The following is an 18,325-nucleotide window of genomic DNA, read 5'->3' as shown; positions in this document are numbered from 1 at the left end:
CCCGCGAAATGATTGAAACTACAAACTTAAAAATAAAAATTAAAAACCTGAGAAAACTTGATTTAGGCAGTGAGGACTGGGTACTGCCAGGGATGGGGAGAGGCCCATCTGCTGTCCCCAAACTTGCCAACCAGGACCTGACCTCGCCCACAGCAGAACAGCTCTGGTAGCCTTTCCAGGAATGTCTTTTCTCACTGCTTTGGAAACCTGAAGTCCAAGACGAAGGTGTCGGCCGGGCTGGTTACTCCTGAGGCAGAGAGTCCATCCCAGGCTTCAGTTCTCGGTTTGTAGCTGGCTGTCCTCATGTTTACCAAGTGCTCTGCCTGTGTCTATCCCCAGTGTCCCCTTCGATAAGGACACCAGTCCTATTGGATTAGGGCCCATCCTAACGACCTAGTTTGAACTCTGTTATCTCTGTAAAAGCTCTATCTCTAAAAGTGGTCACCTTTGAGGTCCTGGGAGTTAGGATTCCAAGATAAGAACTCCTGGGGATGCAACTCAGCTCCTAACACTTCCAGCGTGGGGGGGGGGTGTTCTTCACCACCCCCCTTCTCCTAGTTGGTTAACTCTTTCCTACTCTGTGAGACCTGTGACCTTAGGGCACCCACACCATCGCGTCCCACGTGCCTCAGACAGAGCGACCCCACAGCCCGGGGGAGGAAAGCCTGAAAGCGGGTTATGGACTGCGACCCAAAGACATTTAAGATATACAACGACCGTGTATCAGTACCACGACTCACCAGACAAACGTCACCCAAAAAAAAGAGTGCCCAAGTTCAAAATCAAGTTTGGTCCTTAGAATGAAGGACACTGCTTTTCTGAAATCCCGTGGCACCCAGTGTCACAGGCGGGAGCTGGCACTGCTGGGGGTCCCACTGCACCCCGCAGTGACTATTCCAGGCTGGGCCCCAGGAGGCCAGTCTGAACCGGGAGCCCGAGCGCGGGAGCGCGCAGCCGTGCGGGGTGGAGCGAGATTCCCGCGTGCCGGCGGCCCGCACCGCGCGTGGCCACCCCCGGGACCGCGCGTCCCCATCCGCGCGGGGCGCCGTGTCCTGTCCGCGCTCCACGCCGCCAATAAAGTTGCGTCCCGAGCCGACCGGAAGTCGGGCCGTAATCCACGCCCGCGCGTCGTAAACGCGCCGGTCTCCCCGGGCGACGGGCAACGCGGGAAGATGGCAGCGCTGGCGGCGGCGGAGGCCGCGGCGGCCCCGGGCCGGGCGGAGACTGCTGAGCCGGCCGAGGCGGCGGAGCTGAGCCGCGCGCTGAGCCGCCTGCTCCCCGGGCTGGAGGCCGACAGCAAGCTGAGCCGGCGGCGCGCGCTCGAGGCCCTGCAGCGCGCCCTGGAGACGCCGCGGCCCGAGGGGCCCGACGCCGACGCCGCCGCCTTCCAGGGCCCCTGGGCGTGCCTGCTGCTGCCGCGCCTGCTGCGCTGCCTGGCCGACCCGGCCGAGGGCTGCCGCGCGCTGGCCGCTCACCTGCTGGGCCTGGGCCTGCGCCGCGCCGCGCGGCCCCGCGACGCCCTGCCGCGCCTGCTGCCCGCGCTGGCCGCGCGCCTGGCCGGCCCCGAGCCCGCGCGCCGCGCGCCGCCCGAAGCCTGCGAGGAGCTGCGCCTGGCGCTCGTGCAGCTGCTGCGCCTGGCCGTGGACCTGGGCGGCGCCGCGCTCGCGCCCCACCTGGACGACGCGGTGCGCGTGCTGCGCGGCACGCTGCTCGACCCCTTCGCCGCCGTGCGCCGCGAGAGCTGCCACTGCGCCGCGGCCCTGGCGCGCGCCACGCCAGGTGCCCGCCTCGCGCGCCGTGGGGGCCGGGGGGCGCGGGGAAGAGCGTGCGTGGGGGGAGAGGGAGGGAGGGCGGCGCGCGCCCCCCACGTGTGCCCGGCCGCCCTTGCGCGGTCCCCTCCTGGGCTCTTTCTTTCTTTCCTCCTGGACGCTTTTCCATCCCGTGGTTCTCAAATGCAGAACGCACCGCTTGAAATTCAAATGGTGCCTGAGATGGGCGCGCCCCTTGCCGGGAGGACTAACCCAGGTGGTTGAAGGGACACGCTGGGAGAAACACCGCTCCGGGCCTTCATTTTTTCCAGCCCCTGGTCTCTTCAGCGGCGTCCACCTGTGTGTCTCTCTCTCTGCCTTGGACCGCTGTCCTCCCAAATTGAGAGGCCGCTTCCCATCAGTCCATTCTCCATAATTTTTGAAATGCTCCTCCGGCCCGGACATTCCCTTTTCTTAAGCAGCCGTTTCCACAGCATTTTACCCTGAATTAGCTCTCCTTGCGGTATCAGGCTGGGGGGTGTGAAACGGTGTGTGTGGGGGGGGGGGGGGAACCACCTGCTTAGTCCTGTTGGGAAGGCTTCCTGGAGGAGAGAACATTTAGGGAAAGCTAGGTGATGGGTGGTCAGGAGGCACCCAGCCGTCATGAAGAAGCTTGGCCGTCATGAAGAAGCTTGGCCGATAAGAGCAACAAGGAGGCAGGGAAGGAGTGGCGAGGAAGAGGGGCAGGCGGGGGGCGATTTAGTGTTAAGTGGCACCGTGGGTGCGGAGAAGGGACCTGACAGGCTCAGGGTCTGGCATTTAAGATATCACTGCGGTGCTGGTGAAGAGTGGATTACAGGGATGGCGAGAGAGGAAATGAAGTCAGTTGGAGGCCATAACTAATCGCGATTTCGATGACGCTGCCTTGGACTCGGACTTGGGCGGGGCGGTCTGCTAATAGGGATAGATGGAGGAAAATGGACCGGACGTCTTAAAGGTAGAGCTGGCAGGGTCTCCTGTTGAACCTGGTGAGGGACGAGGGAGAAGGAGATTTGGGTGGACAGGAGACAAGGGAGGAATGGGGCTTTCCTGTAAGATTGTTTCGGGCTGGGATCCAGTAGTGCGGATTCTGGTGGAGCTGGAGAAGAGGCTCGGGTTGGAGACGGCCCCTGGGGGTTCTGGCTGTTAATGCATTTCTCATCGACCCTAACCACTTCTCCCCTGTCTGCAGCAGCCAAATGGACTGCTGCCCATGCTTTCCAGCCTTTGTGTGTGTTCCCTCAATAGAGTGTAAGTTCTGGAAGGGCGGGACCGTGCCTTGCTGTGCCCCAGCACATGGCACCTTGCCTGTCAGGAGGTGCTCATTGATTGTTGAGTAAAGGACTCTTCTGCTTGAAGCATCACCCCAACTCTGCTCCATCCCCTTTGCCCCATCCACCTGGGTGAGGGGACCTCTTTGGATCCCTGTCACACTTGGCAGCAGTAGTCGAGATGTCCCAAGAAATGGCAGAACTGAGACTAGAGCCCCAAAACCAGAGGGTCAGCTGGGTGTCTTGAAGACCCTTCCAGTTCTGACTTCCTGTGAGGACCTTACAAGTAGGAAGTGGACTGGCTTTGCCTGAAGCAAGAGGGGCTGGTCCAGCCTCCCTCAGTGTGCTGGGTGTCTGGCCTGGGGCACAGCTGAGTGAGGGATTCGAGTCTAAGACAGTGTCCTCCTGGCTTGGTGTCTTCTCCTGGTCCAGCCTCCCTCAGTGTGCTGGGTGTCTGGCCTGGGGCACAGCTGAGTGAGGGATTCGAGTCTAAGACAGTGTCCTCCTGGCTTGGTGTCTTCTCCTGGTCCAGCCTCCCTCAGTGTGCTGGGTGTCTGGCCTGGGGCACAGCTGAGTGAGGGATTCGAGTCTAAGACAGTGTCCTCCTGGCTTGGTGTCTTCTCCTGGTCCAGCCTCCCTCAGTGTGCTGGGTGTCTGGCCTGGGGCACAGCTGAGTGAGGGATTCGAGTCTAAGACAGTGTCCTCCTGGCTTGGTGTCTTCTCCTGGTCCAGCCTCCCTCAGTGTGCTGGGTGTCTGGCCTGGGGCACAGCTGAGTGAGGGATTAGACAGTGTCCTCCTGGCTTGGTGTCTTCTCCTGGTCAGCATCCCTCGCGGGCTTTCCCCTCACCACCGCTGTATTCACCTAAGGTGGGCTCAAGCCTCCAGCCTGTTCTCTTTGGCCCCCCCAAGCCTGAGTCAGAGAGGTGCTGTTTGAGTCACACCCCTGTCCCTGTGCCTTTCCAGGTGCCGTGCCTGCAGCAGGGACCTTGGTGGGGGAGGAAGGAAGGCCCCAGGGGCAGCGGCCTATCCTGGGTGTCCACAGAGCTGGGCCGGGGCTGAGGCTCCCAGGGGGTAGCCCTGTTAACGGGGGGCCTTTCCTGTCCACAGACCACTTCCACATGCAGTCTGAGTCTCTGATCGGCCCCCTGATGCAGAGCATCTCCCACCAGCACTGGAAGGTCCGGGTGGCTGTCATCGAAGCCACGGGCACAGTGATCCAGTTCGGCAGCGGGAAGTCAGTGGACGATGTGCTTCCTCACTTTGCTCAGCGGCTCTTTGATGATGTCCCCCAGGTAACAGGGTAACAGAAGGTTCTCTGGGCAGTCCCTTTCCTCCCCAGAAAGTGAGCAGGCTTCTGTGCTGCTGTAACTCACTTCCCTTTTCTCTGCTAAGATGTCACACGTCCTTGCACCAGCCCCTGGTGCTCCTGTTTCACTTTGAGAAACTGAGGAGAGCTGGATTGTCTTGATACATTTGTTGTTATTAATCCCAGGGCCTGTGGCGGGACACTGTCCTCCTAGGCGAACAGTCTCAGCTGTGTGCTTCTAGTTCATAAGAAGCATCTCCCACCAAAGCGGACGTGGTAGAAAAGTCACCATGGTTGGCAAACCAGGCCTGGGAGGAGGAGGGCGGGGGCAGGCGGGTGTGTTGGGCGTAACTGGTCCCATTGAGCAACAGGCAGACCCAGATTGTCCCGGAGCTGCAGCAGAGGAAACCTGAAGGGGACCACGTGCGCCCAGTCACCTGGGTGGGAGGAGCTGTGGTCTCAGGGGACCACGTGCGCCCAGTCACCTGGGTGGGAGGAGCTGTGGTCTCAGGCAGGAGTCCTCAAGTGGGTAGGAAGTGCCCCTGCTGCTGGCTGCCATGCCTGAGTGGTGGCGTGGCCCCTGCCCCTGGCGAGGGAAGAATTAGCCACGTGCACAGAGCACCGTGTCCCAGCCTCTTCTGCGGCTCCTCAGCCACTGGGTCCTGTACCCCTCACGGACGTCTGTCATGTCTGCCGCTTTCACTGCCCTGAGGTGCGGAGCTTGAGTGACACACTCGGCGTCCCTCAGCCAGAGCCAGCTTCGGGCCCAGACCTGGGGACACTGGACTGCTCACTGGGCCTGGCCTGCCTCCGACCACAGGAACTCTGGGTGTTCTTCCCAGTTATCTCTTTTTTCTTTTTTTGAAAGCACTGTTAAGCTATAACTCACATACCATACAACTCATTCATTCAAAGTATTCAATGTTTTTGGTACATTACGTTAATTTTGAAGTTTTTGGTGAAGCATGGGACATAAAATCTTCCATATTAACCATTTTTAAGTATACAGTTCAGTGGTAAGTATCTTCACAGCGTTGTGCATTCATCCCCACCATCCAAACCTTTTTTATCGTCCCAAACGGAAACTAGCTGTTGGTAGTAGCTCCCTGCCCCCTGACCCTCAGCCTCTGACAGTCTGTAGTCATTGTGTCTCTGGGTGACAGTGTGTTCTCGGTGTTTCACGCACGTGGGCTCAGCGTCAGATCTGTGTGGCTGGCCTTTCTCACTGAGCGCCCTGTTTTCGGGGTTCATCTGTGTGGTGGCGCAAGCCAGTGCTTTGTTCCCTCTTGAGGCTGAGTAGTGTCCGGGGTGCAGATGCGGGCTTGTCTGCCCCTCGCCCGTGGATGGGCGTGGCTTGTTTCTACCTTTAGGTCAGTGGTTGGCAAACTCTAGTCAACAGGGCCAAATATCAGCAGTACAATTGAAATTTCTTTTGAGACCCAAAGTTTTTAAACTTAAACTATATAGGTAGGTACATTCCTTATCGAGGTAGCGCCCGCACGTGGTATTATGTGGAAGAGCCACACTCAAGGGGCCAAAGAGCCACATGCGGCTAGCAGGCCGCAATTTGCCATCCAGGGCTTTAGGCTGTTGTGGACGATGCCGCTGTGAGCATGTGTGCGGTGCCTGGTGGAGTCCCTGCCTCCCTTCCTGGTCTCACTGGAGTGGCCTTCCTGGGCTGTGGGAAGGTTCAGCTGGTGGAAAGGCCACCAAACTGTCTCCACCGCGGCCACGGCACCTTGCAGCCCTGCGTTCCTCTGCCGTCTCCCACGCGGGTCGTTTTCCGGGTCTTGTTTGTAGCCGTCCTGGTGGCTGTGCAGCCGTGTCTCTTGGCTTTGATTTGCATTTCCCTCACGACGAGTGATGTCAAGCATCTTTTCACGAGCTTATTGCCGTATTATGTATTTTACACCCATGACATTCAACTGGCATGTCAAGACGCAGCTCTGCTGTTAGCGTGTGTGCGGACGGGCTGAATGGGGTGACAATGTCTGTCCCGACTATAAGGACCTTTCCCTGTTTCCACCCTGAGGGAGGCAGGGCACTGTAGGGAGTGGACTGGACGTCACGTCAGGTTGTGCTCAGGAAGGTGGATGGTGGGTGGGTTGAGAGAAGGAATCTTCTTCTCTATAGCAGTTTAAGTGACAACGGGGACCCTGGGGGAAGGAGGATGTTCCTTGTCATAGCAGCTGCTTTAGAGTCCTGGGAGGCTGGCATGGTGAACCCCAGACCAACGGGAGCCCTGCCCGAGTGACAAGGGCCCTTGGGTCCAGACAGAAAGTCATCAAACGGAAGCCTGTTGCTGCTGTCAGACGGGGACATGAGCTTCAGAGAGGCCGGGCCTCTGGCCACAGGTCCCAGAGCTGCAGGGGTGAGGCGCGGTGGCTCTGCTGGTTCTTGGGCCCTGCTGGAGCTGCACTGAGCAGCCACCCCAAATTCATGTGGGTGCTGCTGGGCCCAGTCCTCTGTCCTATGAGGGCCCACAGCCAGCTTGAGCCACTTTGCCTGAAGTGCCTGGGAATGTACCACCTCCCACTGGCAGACCGAGGCAGCGACCCACACTACAGACGGCCCTTCCTCAAAGGCGCAGCGCTGTGGTGCCCGCACACCCAGAGCTCCACGGGACAGGCGAGGCCCCACCGTGGTCCCTCCTGCTCCCCCACACGGGTGGGATACTCAGGCACTGCTCTCAGGGCTAGACCTCGACCATAGGGTCCGAGGAGGACCCTGTGATGTCACCTGTTCAGAGAGCCAGCAGCAGAACTGGGGTGCCCCTCTGGCTTGCCCAGGAGGCCCAGCAGCTGGCTTAAATGCCCAGGGCCAGACGGCGCCCAGCAGGTCCCCCCACAGAAGGCTTCACAAACACCCCTCTGTTTGGCCGTGTGAGGTTTTGATCTCACAGCGAGGATGAGGCCGGAACCTGGAGGACGTGGCCTGGAGCCCTGACCGTGGCCCCACGAGCACCGACCATGCGTACAGCGAGCCGAGCACGCCTGGAGCGGTCTGGGACCCAGGCCTGGCCTCCAACCCCCGCCCAGCAGGGGCACAGGACAACGCCCACCCTTGGCCTGAGCGTGGTCTCTGCCCAGCGTGACCCTCTGTCTTCCCTGTGCAGGTCCGCCAAGCGGTGACCCGCGTGGTGGGGGGCTGGCTGCTGGGCCTGCGGGACCGGTACTCCTTCTTCCACAAGCTCATCCCGCTGCTGCTCAGCAGCCTGGACGACGAGATGCCGCACATCGTGTGAGTGGGTGTGGCTGCCGGGCCCCCTGTCCCGCAGCTGGGCGGAGGCCGACTGCCCGTCCCCCCTTCTGTGGCTGCGGGCGTGGGCCCCTTGTTTGCTGGTCGTCAGGGACCAGCCTTCCCTGAACCATCACTGATGACCAGGTCATGTCCGCTGCTCTGGGTCGTTAGGGAGCCGCCCTGGGCCCTGGTCTGAGCTGAGGCCACATGGCGTGAAAGAGAATCTTGGGGTTTTAAATATAATGTCGCCTCTTTAATCCTCGGGGCTCACACCCAGCCCTCCGTCAGCGCTCAGTTCTGTCGGCAGACTGATCAGACACCCAGCAGCCTCTGCTCGGCTCCCGGGAGACCCTGGGCACCAGACGTGGCCCCTCCCTGACTGCATCTCTGTGTGTCCGCAGGCAGGAGGCCGCCGGCCTCTGGGAGCAGGTCGGCCTGCAGTGGCAGAAGGAGAACGAGGAGGACCTCAAGGACAAGCTGGACTTCGCTACGCCCCCTCCCGCCCATCACCCCTCACCAGGTGCGTGCAGCTTCCTGGGACTGCGGCGTGGGGACAGCCCAGAGCAGGAAGGACCACGTGCAGCTTCCCGGGACTGCAGCGTGGGGACAGCCCAGAGCAGGAAGGACCTAGCCGAGACGTGGCAGCCAGGAGCCCCCAGGTGGCTGGTGGTGTCTCCCCGGGGCCAGCTCTGCCGGGAAGAGGCCTCCTCGGGGGTCTGGTGTCCACAGCAGGGGTTCCCCTGGCTCCCACGGGAACCCCACCAGGTGGACCCCAAGCTGAGGACATGGTCCACTGTGAAGCACTCGCCCCTGCTGTTGCTGGTGGAGACGTTTTGGAAACAAGTGCCATTTTGTCATTTACCAAAAAATCTGCTGCTGTCAACTTGACATAGAGCAGCACACGCAGGTCACAGGTAGGATGTAGGCCTCACATTGGGGTGATTTCTGCAATCGGAACAGAGGCTTCGTCCCCCACTCCTCACAGCACCAGCATCCTGTTCCGGGCTGCGTTCTTCAGTGCCGGTCAGTCTGAGCCTGGCCGCAGCCCTCTGTGTCCTGTGTGGGGCCAGGTGTCCTCCAGCTGTGGTCACTCTAGACGCCTCCAGTCCCACAGTCTGTACAGCTGTTTCTCAAAGTGAAAGAATGGTGAGAGCACACCGGCAAGGACAGCGGACAGATGCCCCCAACTCTGACCACCCCACCTGCCGTGTGAGGGACAGGAGACGCCCTGGCGCCCACAGAGCCACACGTGTGCACCGCGTGGTGTTCGTGGGGCCAGTGTGGCACCTCCCTCCTCAGACGGGAGATGCACGGTGTTGCGCCTGCAGCTCCTGCACCCTCGGCAGTTGCTGTGAGAGGCAGTCGCCTGTTTGGAGGAGACAAGCCTAGGTTCTAGCAGGTTCTTCCCTATGGGGAAGCCTGAGTACACACCTAGCGTCATGTGGACCTCGGGCGTGAGGGCTGCTCCTGCCCGTGAAGGAAGCTGCCTGCTTGGGAGGGCCACCCAGCTGCCCTTCCTTCCTCCCTTCCTCCCTCCCTTCCTCCTCCCTCCCTCCCTCCCTCCTCCCTCCCTCCCTCCTTTCCTCCCTCCCTCCTTTCCTCCCTCCCTTCCTTCCTCCCTCCTTCCTCCCTCCCTCCCTCCCTCCCTCCTCCCTCCCTCCCTCCTTCCTCCCTCCCTCCCTCCTTCCTCCCTCCCTTCCTTCCTCCCTTCCTTCCTCCCTCCCTTCCTCCCTCCCTCCCTCCCTCCCTTCCTTCCTCCCTTCCTCCCTCCCTCCCTTCCTCCTTTCCTCCCTCCCTCCCTTCCTCCCTCCCTCCCTTCCCCCCTTCCCTCCCTCCCTCCCTCCCTCCCTCCCTCTCTCCCTCCCTCCCACCCTCCCTTCCTCCCTTCCTCCTTCCCTTCCTCCCTCCCTCCCTTCCTCCCTTCCTTCCCTCCTTCCCTTCCTCCCTCCCTCCCTTCCTCCCTTCCTTCCCTCCTTCCCTTCCTCCCTCCCTCCCTTCCTTCCTCCCTCCCTCCCTCCCTCCCTCCCTTCCTCTCTCCCTCTCTCCCACCCTCCCTTCCTCCTTCCCTTCCTCCCTCCCTCCCTTCCTCCCTCCCTCCCTTCCTTCCTCCCTTCCTTCCTTCCTTCCTCCCTCCCTCCCTCCCTCCTCCCTCCCTCCCTTCCTCCCTCCCTCCCTCCTTTCCTTCCTCCCTTCCCTTCCCTTCCCTCCCCTTCCCCCCTTCCCTTCCGTGGGTTCTGATCACTGACTAGGACCCGGGAGCCCCAGCTGCCTCACTGACTCGGTGCAGGCCTGAGGCTCCTGTCGAACCCTCCCGTGTCCTCGTGCCCCATGGCAGTGTGCTTGCCAGTGCTTGATGCTGGCGCTGTGTCCTTAGCAGGTCACGCTGCAGAGGGACAGGGCGTGGGAGACGCACTGCAGAGGTCGGACCTGGAGGAGCCCGGCAGGGAGAGCGGAGGGCCCACTGAGGCTGGGGGATGGCTGTGCTCAGATCCGTGTCACGTGGAGCAGAATAAATTTACATAGAATTGAATCACAGTCAAAGTTAGTGCATAAGCACCAGATTTCATTAAGATTTTTTTTTTTTTCTTTTTTTTTTTTTTTTTTTCATTTTTCTGAAGCTGGAAACAGGGAGAGACAGTCAGACAGACTCCCGCATGCGCCCGACCGGGATCCACCCGGCACGCCCACCAGGGGCGACGCTCTGCCCCCCAGGGGGCGATGCTCTGCCCATCCTGGGCGTTGCCATATTGCGACCAGAGCCACTCTAGCGCCTGAGGCAGAGGCCACAGAGCCATGCCCAGCGCCCGGGCCATCTTTGCTCCAATGGAGCCTTGGTTGCGGGAGGGGAAGAGAGAGACAGAGAGGAAAGTGCGGCGGAGGGGTGGAGAAGCAAATGGGCGCTTCTCCTATGTGCCCTGGCCGGGAATCGAACCCGGGTCCTCCGCACGCTAGGCCGATGCTCTACCGCTGAGCCAACCGGCCAGGGCCAGATTTCATTAAGATTTTTAGAATTTTCCCCTAAAATTGTTTCTTTTTCTTTAAAAATCTGAATTTTAAATTTAAGTTTTCAGATTTTTTTTAAACACTTATGTCACACTTGTCCTCCAAGTCTCTGCGGGCCATCGCTTGGTAGAGCACCCAGCCCTCTTGGTGCCCTGGGCCCGCCAGCTGTCTCATCTTGGTCCTGTGGCGTCCCCTTTGGACAAGCTGCGTTTTCAAATTGTGACACAGTTTACACGAGTCCACCCTGTCCTGGTGGAGCTGTGTGAGCCTTCCGCCAGCACGTGGCCTCTTGTGCGGTCCCTCCACCCCAGCTGCCGCTCCACATGTCCTCCTGGTGGCTCTGCCTTTCCCAGGACGCCCTCTTGTCTGGGTTTCCTGGTGTCGTAGCTTCCGGGTTGTGTTCCGTCCTTGGAGTTCGAGTCTGGGTGTCCGTCACCTCTTGAAGGGCACGTGGGTCATTTCCAGGGTGTGTTGACGTCATAGGACACAGGCTTTGTGTGGCCATCCTGTGGGATCCATGCTGAGCAGAAGTCCAGGGGCCGGGGGCTGGCCACACTGTGTGTGTGACCGCAGGGACCTGTGGGCCGTCCCAGGCACTGCAGTTCCCCGCGGCCGGGATGTATGAGGGGGTCACCTCGCTGGTGTGTGGGCTCCGCTCCGCATTCCCTGTCACGTGACACTGAGCGTCTTCTCACACGCCTGCTTGCTCCCTGGGCTTTGCACACGGCTTTGGCACAGCGCTGCTCCGTTCTCTGTCCACGGTCTCTGTCGGGTGGTCTGTTCTCCAATTAAGAAGTTGCAGGAGCCCTGGCCGGTTGGCTCAGCGGTAGAGCATCGGCCTAGCGTGCGGAGGACCCGGGTTCAAATCCCGGCCAGGGCACACAGGAGAAGCGCCCATTTGCTTCTCCACCCCTCTGCCGCGCCTTCCTCTCTGTCTCTCTCTTCCCCTCCCTCAGCCAAGGCTCCATTGGAGCAGAGATGGCCCGGGCGCTGGGGATGGCTCTGTGGCCTCTGCCCCAGGCGCTAGAGTGGCTCTGGTTGCAGCAGAGCAACGCCCAGGATGGGCAGAGCATTGCCCCCTGGTGGGCAGAGCATCGCCCCTGGTAGGCGTGCCGGGTGGATCCCGGTCGGGCACATGCAGGAGTCTGTCTGACTGTCTCTCCCTGTTTCTAGCTTCAGAAAAATGCAAAAAAAAAAAAAAAACCCAAAAAAAAGAAGTTGCAGGAATTCTTTGCACGTCACAGACGCAGGCCTTCATCAGAGCCATGCTGTGTGGCTCTCCTCTCCTATCCCAGTGTCTCCTCACCTGGCAGCCGGTGGGCACTGGGCTCCCCCCCCGCCGTGTCTCCCCTGCCCCCCCACCTACCCCCCCCCCAGACTCCTCTAGCCGACATGGTGCTGCTTCTAGTGAGACGTGTGTTTGTCATCTCGCTCCGAGGGCAGGCTTGTCTGTGCCTGCGTCCCAGCACCTGGAACAGGTGTGCCCGGGGCAGGGTCGGCTCTGCAGCTGTCGGATGAGTGGGTGCTGTGTCCTCTCTGCCTGCGAGACAGACGGCCCGATTGTGTGGCTCAGGTGCAGACCTGAGCGGTGAACAGACGAGCTTTGACAAGGTGACCGTTCGCTGCTGGTAGACACTGGGCTCGGGCACCGTGCCTGTCAGACAGGCCTCACCTGGACCAGGTCCAGCCGGGGCCGGCTCTCCCTCCCTTGAGAAAACAAGGTGTACATTTCCTGTTGCAACACCGAGGCAGAGCTGTGCACGGGGGAGATTGACAGCACCCCCCGGAACTCAGCACCAGCTCACCGGATGGGGCCGGGACCACGCCTGCAGCAGGTCCTGGGCGCCGAGTTCCCGGAGGCCTCTCTTCTTTGGGGCGGTCCTTCCGTTGGAGCCGTTTTTCTTGGTGACGCTTGAGTGACAGGAAGCCCCTCTTCCTAGTGGTGACTGGCTTCCGAAACCTTCAACACGGAGGACAGAGCTTGCTTTTTTTTAACCCACTTTAGAAACGAGAGGAGTCCCGTTGAGGGAATGCCGCTGTGGTGTGGAAGGCTTCCCGCACGAGGCCCTGTGTTCTCATGTTCACCGAGCTCACTCTGGTCCGCTCTGCCATGCGTACTGTCTGGTGCGGGGACTGTGCCGGGAAGGCAGGGGAGGCAGGTGCGCTCCGTGGGGCCTGCAGCGTCTGAGCTCTAAGTGTGAGGGAGACGGGCAGCTGCCCGCTGTGGGGCAGGCGCCTGCTGTCCAGCAGCCATAGTGGCGCCTGGTTCACGCTCTCGGGCCCCGTGCTGAGTCTTCTACCAGGAGCACCGTGGCCACAGGGGCAGGGGCTGGTCCTCAGCAGGCAGGTCAGGGCCTGCACACGAGGGGCCAGTCCCAGGTCCCAGCAGGGGTCTCTGTCAGTTCCCTGGACCCCTTTTCAGTCGACCCCTCAGCCCCTGCACGGAGGAAAGTCGACCGCTAAACCCTTTCCAGGTCACTCTGCTGTGTACACGGCACACACACCCCCACCGGACGCCCGCTGACCACCTCATTGGCCCACCTACCCTGAGAGTTTGTGAGTACAGTCCCAGCGGACCTGCTATCGGACGTGGGTAAACACATTTAAAAATCGATGCTCTGTGTTTCTGACTGCAGTTAAATCACGCTTAGTCTAACTGTGCAAACAGTAAGCTGAATCTGTGTTCATGCGCTCTGACCTGCTTATCTGGACTTTCTGCTGGCCTCTCCCTGATCTGAGAGGCAGGGAGACGTGCTGAAAAAGCAAAGTGAGGAGGAAGGGCCCTCCTCCTCTCAGGAGCCCCGAGGCCACCGTGCTCAGCCCACGTACCTGAAGGCCTGACGTCTGCCCACACGTCGGGTGGTTCTCCAAGGGAGGCCTTTGCTCCTGACTGCAGCAGGCACAGTGCAGGGTGCACTGGGAGCTTGGCTGACCTACTGGGTGCCCACACGGATCTGCAGTAAAGCCCCCAGTAGCTTGTCAGAAAAAGGACTGGAAGATCAGAAGGAAATTGCTTGGTAGCAGGAAAAGGGAGGTAGAAAGATACAAGTTGGAGTGTCACCATAAACACATAGCAGGATCCTCAGGCCCCCACGCCAGGAACCAGCTGCAAAGCAGAGGTCAAGCACGGAGCCCCACGCCCGTCCCGCACGTGCCGGCTCTCAGTGCCGCAGATGCTAACAACCAAGCATGGTCATGTGACTACCGGGCAGTGTGCAGGTGCTCGTGGGGCCTTCCTCAGCACCCCGTGTGGGTGGCGCTTTGCGCACGGCGCAGACCTAGGGGTGAGAACCTACAGGGACAGAAGAAAGAACAGCCCCTCTCACCTGTGCTTGAGCGAGGATTTAACTCTGACCCTCAGACCCGAGGGTGAAGGGTGGTCACGGCAGAAAGAGGGTCGTCTGCTCTGTCTCCCCTGTTCTCCGTCTGTGAGCTGTGGCACCTTGCTGAGACTCGTTTGTCCTCCCTGCCCTCGCTCCCCCGTGCTGTCCTCTCACACGTCCTTCCTCCCAACACGTCTGCACGGTCATGTTTGACTTTGTTTCAGTCACAAACTTTACAGACATTCCGCTCGCCCCCCGTGTGCTGGCGTACACGGTGCTCCCTCAGCGCGGAGCCGGCGAGCGTCTGTTTGCTGATGTTTCCTCTCCGAGCTTCTCAGTTGTGAGCTCCTGCAGCTATATCTGCAGAGGAGACTCGGTGACACAGCCTCTCTGGGCACCGAGGACAGTGAGCACCCTGGAGGGAGGGTGACCGTCCTCGGACCCCAGGGCACGTCCCCAGCCGTCACTGTCACTGCTGAGGGGAGAGCTCACGGTGCGTTGTCGAACACCATCGACTGGAGCCAGAGCCTGCGGTCGCCCTGTGCAGTCAGCCCGGAGCCCCCCCTGCTCAGACTCCCAGCCGTGTGGAGGTCCCACAGGGCACACACGCAGCCCCACTGGAAGTGACACCGCTGTCCATCAGCCGGTGTGGATGCACCATGGGGGTCCCTCCATGCAGGGGGACAATTTAGCCACGAAGGAAGTTCTGTGCACACCAGGACGTGGATGTGTCTTGCAAACATCTTGCTTAGTGAAAGACACTCGTTTATATGAACTCTAGAACGGACAGAACTCGGCACAGGAAGGGGAGCGGTTCCAGGATGGGGGCGGGCAAGAAGCAGGTGGAGAAGTGCACGCGGCACGGTCCCACCTGTGGAGCGTTCTGGAACGGGCAGTCCACCTGTGGGGCGTTCTGGAACGGGCAGTCCATCTGTGGAGCGTTCTGGAACGGGCAGTCCACCTGTGGGGCCGGGGGACGTGGTCGCCTGGGGCAAGGTGGGAGTGCGGGGCGCAGGGCCTTCCAGGTGGCACAGGAAACGGGCAGTGGGTGTAGCCGTTTTCTTGGTGCGAGTGCTTTGCAGGTGTGCCTGGAGGTCAGACCTGGTCAGGTGTGCAGACTGCCCTGTCACTCACACCTCGACCTCACTGTGAAAGTTTGAATTACGACACTTGGTTCTTTGTTGCTGTCTTGCGAGTTGGTTTGAATTTTTAGGAGTTCAGGATAAAAGCTCTAGGCATACCGTAAGGAGGAGGGTACGGTATGGGACTTTTCACACGAACTCTTGAGAGTCTGTGAGGACGACGGTTTCTTTCTGACCTTTTTCCCTAGAGACTCGCCCTGGGCTGGGCTGTCGGGAGCTCGTCTTCAGAAACCTCTGCAAGATCCTTCCGGCCATCTGCCACGACGTCACCGACTGGGTGGTGGGGACCCGCGTGAAGGCGGCCCAGCTGTTGACGGTGCTGCTGCTGCACGCGGAGGACCACGTCACGCAGCACCTCGAGGTCCTGCTCCGGACCCTGCTCCTGGCCTGCGCCGACGAGGAGCCGGCCGTGGTCAGCAGCGTGAGTGGCCGCGTCCAGTCACACTTAGTGCGCTCTGGCGGACGGCTGTCTGTTCGCACTCGGGTTTGTGGGTCTGTGAGCTATGCGGCCTGGTGGCCGAGGACCCAGCACCACGCTGAGGTTAGGGTGCCCCTCTCCCCAGGATGGCCTCGAGTCTGTGCCCCGCACCCTGGCCCAGCCCCACTCCCAATCTGCTCCGTCCTGTGACGCCCTTGAGGGAGGTGTGCAGAGGCAGTCGCCCGCCAGGCATTGGGGATGGCTGTCCACACATCCTGCTGCCCTGAGGTCACCGAGCTGTGCACCTCTGTCCCTCCTTCTCAGAGCCGGGGTTCCACAACCTGGGGCCCTGTGCGTTTGTCCCATATTAGGGGCCCTCCAGGACAACCCTCCGCCAGCCGGACGCGCTGCCCTAAAAGCCAGCAGCCTCGGAGGTTCAGAGCAGCAAGGGCCTCTGTTTCACACCCTGTTCTGAGCACACAGCGGTCAGCAGCAGAGGTGCCGGGGTGGCCGCCCCCAGCCCTGCATTTTCTCCACAGTGCACGCGGTCTGCAGAGCTGATCGGGACGTTTGTCAGCCCGGAAGTGTTTCTGAAGTTGATCTGGCCGATGCTGAAAAAGTCGCCCTGCGCCTCTGGCCTCCTGGTCCTCGCCTCGCTCGTTCGGGGCTGCCCACGGGAGGCCCTCCAGCCACACCTGAAGGCCATCGCCACGGAGCTGGCCGGGCCTCGCATCCGTCAAGGGTCTGAGAACGTAAGTGTGGGGACAGGAGGCAGCGACTTCCAGCCTTTCTCATCTCATGGCACAAACTCGTTCCTTTGTCCCGACCAGACGGCTGTTGTGCCAGCGGCTGTCATTTCTGTTTGACGGTCAGAGAGAAGAGGGCAGTGCCCCTCACTCATCAGGCAGGTCGTGCAGGTTTTTAAGATTCTCGCAGCACCCTGATTGAAATCACTGCCTCTCCGGTGGCCGTGTTGCCGCCAGTTACCATCTGCATGACCTGCTGGTCGGTCACTGCTGTGCGTCTGCCGGGACCTGTCAGACCAATCGCGGTGGCCAGGGTGCGGCCATGTCTCCGTCCTGCTGGGACCGCACATGCTTCCTGTCTCATCAGCTCCACCTGGCACAGCGGCCATTTAAACTACATTTTTAAATGTATTCCTCAGTCACCCTGGCCACATTCCAAGTATCCAAGAGCCACATGTGGCCAGTGCTGCCGTGGTCACACGTGCTCCCAGTGAGGGTGACCCGGTGGGCAGCTCTGATGAGCCCCCTCCTACTCCCTGCGAGGGGGTGCAGGCCCCTCTGTGGCTCCACACGGTGCCCCCTGCAGTAACGCCCCACCCCAGCAACGTGAACTTCGTCCACGTTGGGGCCTTCAGTCATGAGCCTCCAGCGAGCCGCCTGAGGGTGTGGCTGCCCAGTGCTGGCTGCGTGGCTGTGATAGGTGTGTTTCCTTTGAAACGGAGCAGCACCCATTCCATCTGACGCAGCCTGGACAGTTAGGGTTAGCAGTTCAGAATAATTTTTCATCGTTTGCTACTGAAGAAAAATAACGCTGTTTTTGTCGGGCTGTGCTGGACGTGGCCCCAGATCTTTCTGTGGGGCCAGCAGGCTGCCCCGGGTGGTCTGTCCGGGCAGCGCCAGCACCAGACGTGACCGTGCTGCAGCCACAGAGCTGGGCCCGGGGAGGGCACAGGCCAGCGCCGGACGTGGCCGTGCTGCAGCCACAGAGCTGGGCCCCGGGGAGGGCACAGTCCAGCACCGGTGCACTTGGCGGTGGGCTCGTCTGGCCATCGGTCACAGCCTCTCTCTGACCTCTGAGTGAGAAGGACACTGCCCACAGTCACATATGCACTGTTTGAATGAACCTGTGAGGCAGTTTGTAAGACACGGAGAAAGGGAATCGAGACGGTGTCTCGGAAAGGGAGGTTGGAGGCTGTCTCATCTCCTCCAGGAGGTTTTAGCTGTTTCTGCTTCTCCCAAAGCCGTTTCTAACATAATGGTCCAGTCCACATACCTTCTGCGTTTTTGCTCACAAGTGGTTCTGATAATGATTTTGACCCTGTGGGTCACTTTGCAAGCTAGGGGCATTTGCTGCCAGAGGGTGTACGTTGAGAACTTGTACTGGTGTTTAGACATGTAGCTTACGTGCTCTGCAGCCGAGAAAATACAATTTCGTACCTTAGTGTCGAGTGCAGGAGAGCTGGATCCCTGAACCTCGATTTCAGGTTTGTGTTTGGCTCCTCATCTGCCAGGGTTTTCCAGGCGGTTTTCATGAGCATTTGAAGAACGAGAGACAGCGTCTCACAAAGTCCCATTGCATGGGCATCCCTAGACGAGTTCCAGGCCTGCCCAGGCTGGGACGCCAGCGTGACAGAACCCAGACTTGGCAGTCTACTGCTTCCGGACAGACGAAAACATCGGCGTCTCCGGTGTGAGCGGAGACACCTGCTCTGACCTGGGTGTGTGCACGTGTGCCTGTGAACCTGTGAGGGCGTGCGGGTGCGTGTGTGCACACATCCTCAGGAAGTAGCTTGTGTTTCCTACGGTTATCTCCCGTAGCTGTGAGAACAGGCCACAAATGTCTTTCAAGAACAGGTTGAAATTTGAAAGCTCCTGTGTGAAACAAAGTGTCCAGGGGGTGCGGAGCTGCTGCAGGTCTGGGCTTGGTGGGCGGCAGCCCCAGGTGTCCTGCCGGCACCCGCCCGGGGCTCAGCACACAGAGCTTCTTCTGGCCTTAGAAATGTCTGCTCAGGGACAGGGCCGAAAGGCAGAAACTGATAACATCGGGTCACTCCCTCGTCCCCACTCAGCTGAAGAGCAGGGCGGGCA

At 60.4% G+C, this 18,325-nt stretch overlaps 1 protein-coding gene across 1 annotated transcript in view; it reads left to right on the top strand.

Annotated features, from left to right (window-relative positions):
- Nucleotides 1-1,152: 1,152 nt before the first annotated feature.
- DNAAF5 (dynein axonemal assembly factor 5) overlaps nt 1,153-18,325 on the top strand; it is a 33,016-nt gene continuing 15,843 nt past the window's right edge. Inside the window, exons 1-6 of the mRNA XM_066342156.1 lie at nt 1,153-1,779; nt 4,167-4,351; nt 7,481-7,605; nt 8,007-8,125; nt 15,262-15,494; nt 16,031-16,243. Coding sequence (XP_066198253.1) covers nt 1,173-1,779; nt 4,167-4,351; nt 7,481-7,605; nt 8,007-8,125; nt 15,262-15,494; nt 16,031-16,243 — 1,482 coding nt within the window. The 5' untranslated portion in view covers nt 1,153-1,172. The remainder of the gene's footprint in view (nt 1,780-4,166; nt 4,352-7,480; nt 7,606-8,006; nt 8,126-15,261; nt 15,495-16,030; nt 16,244-18,325) is intronic.

The sequence above is a fragment of the Saccopteryx leptura genome, chromosome 6 (assembly GCF_036850995.1).
Source record: "Saccopteryx leptura isolate mSacLep1 chromosome 6, mSacLep1_pri_phased_curated, whole genome shotgun sequence".
NCBI classification, from domain to species: domain Eukaryota; kingdom Metazoa; phylum Chordata; class Mammalia; order Chiroptera; family Emballonuridae; genus Saccopteryx; species Saccopteryx leptura.
This window is presented reverse-complemented; position numbering and strand designations above follow the sequence as displayed.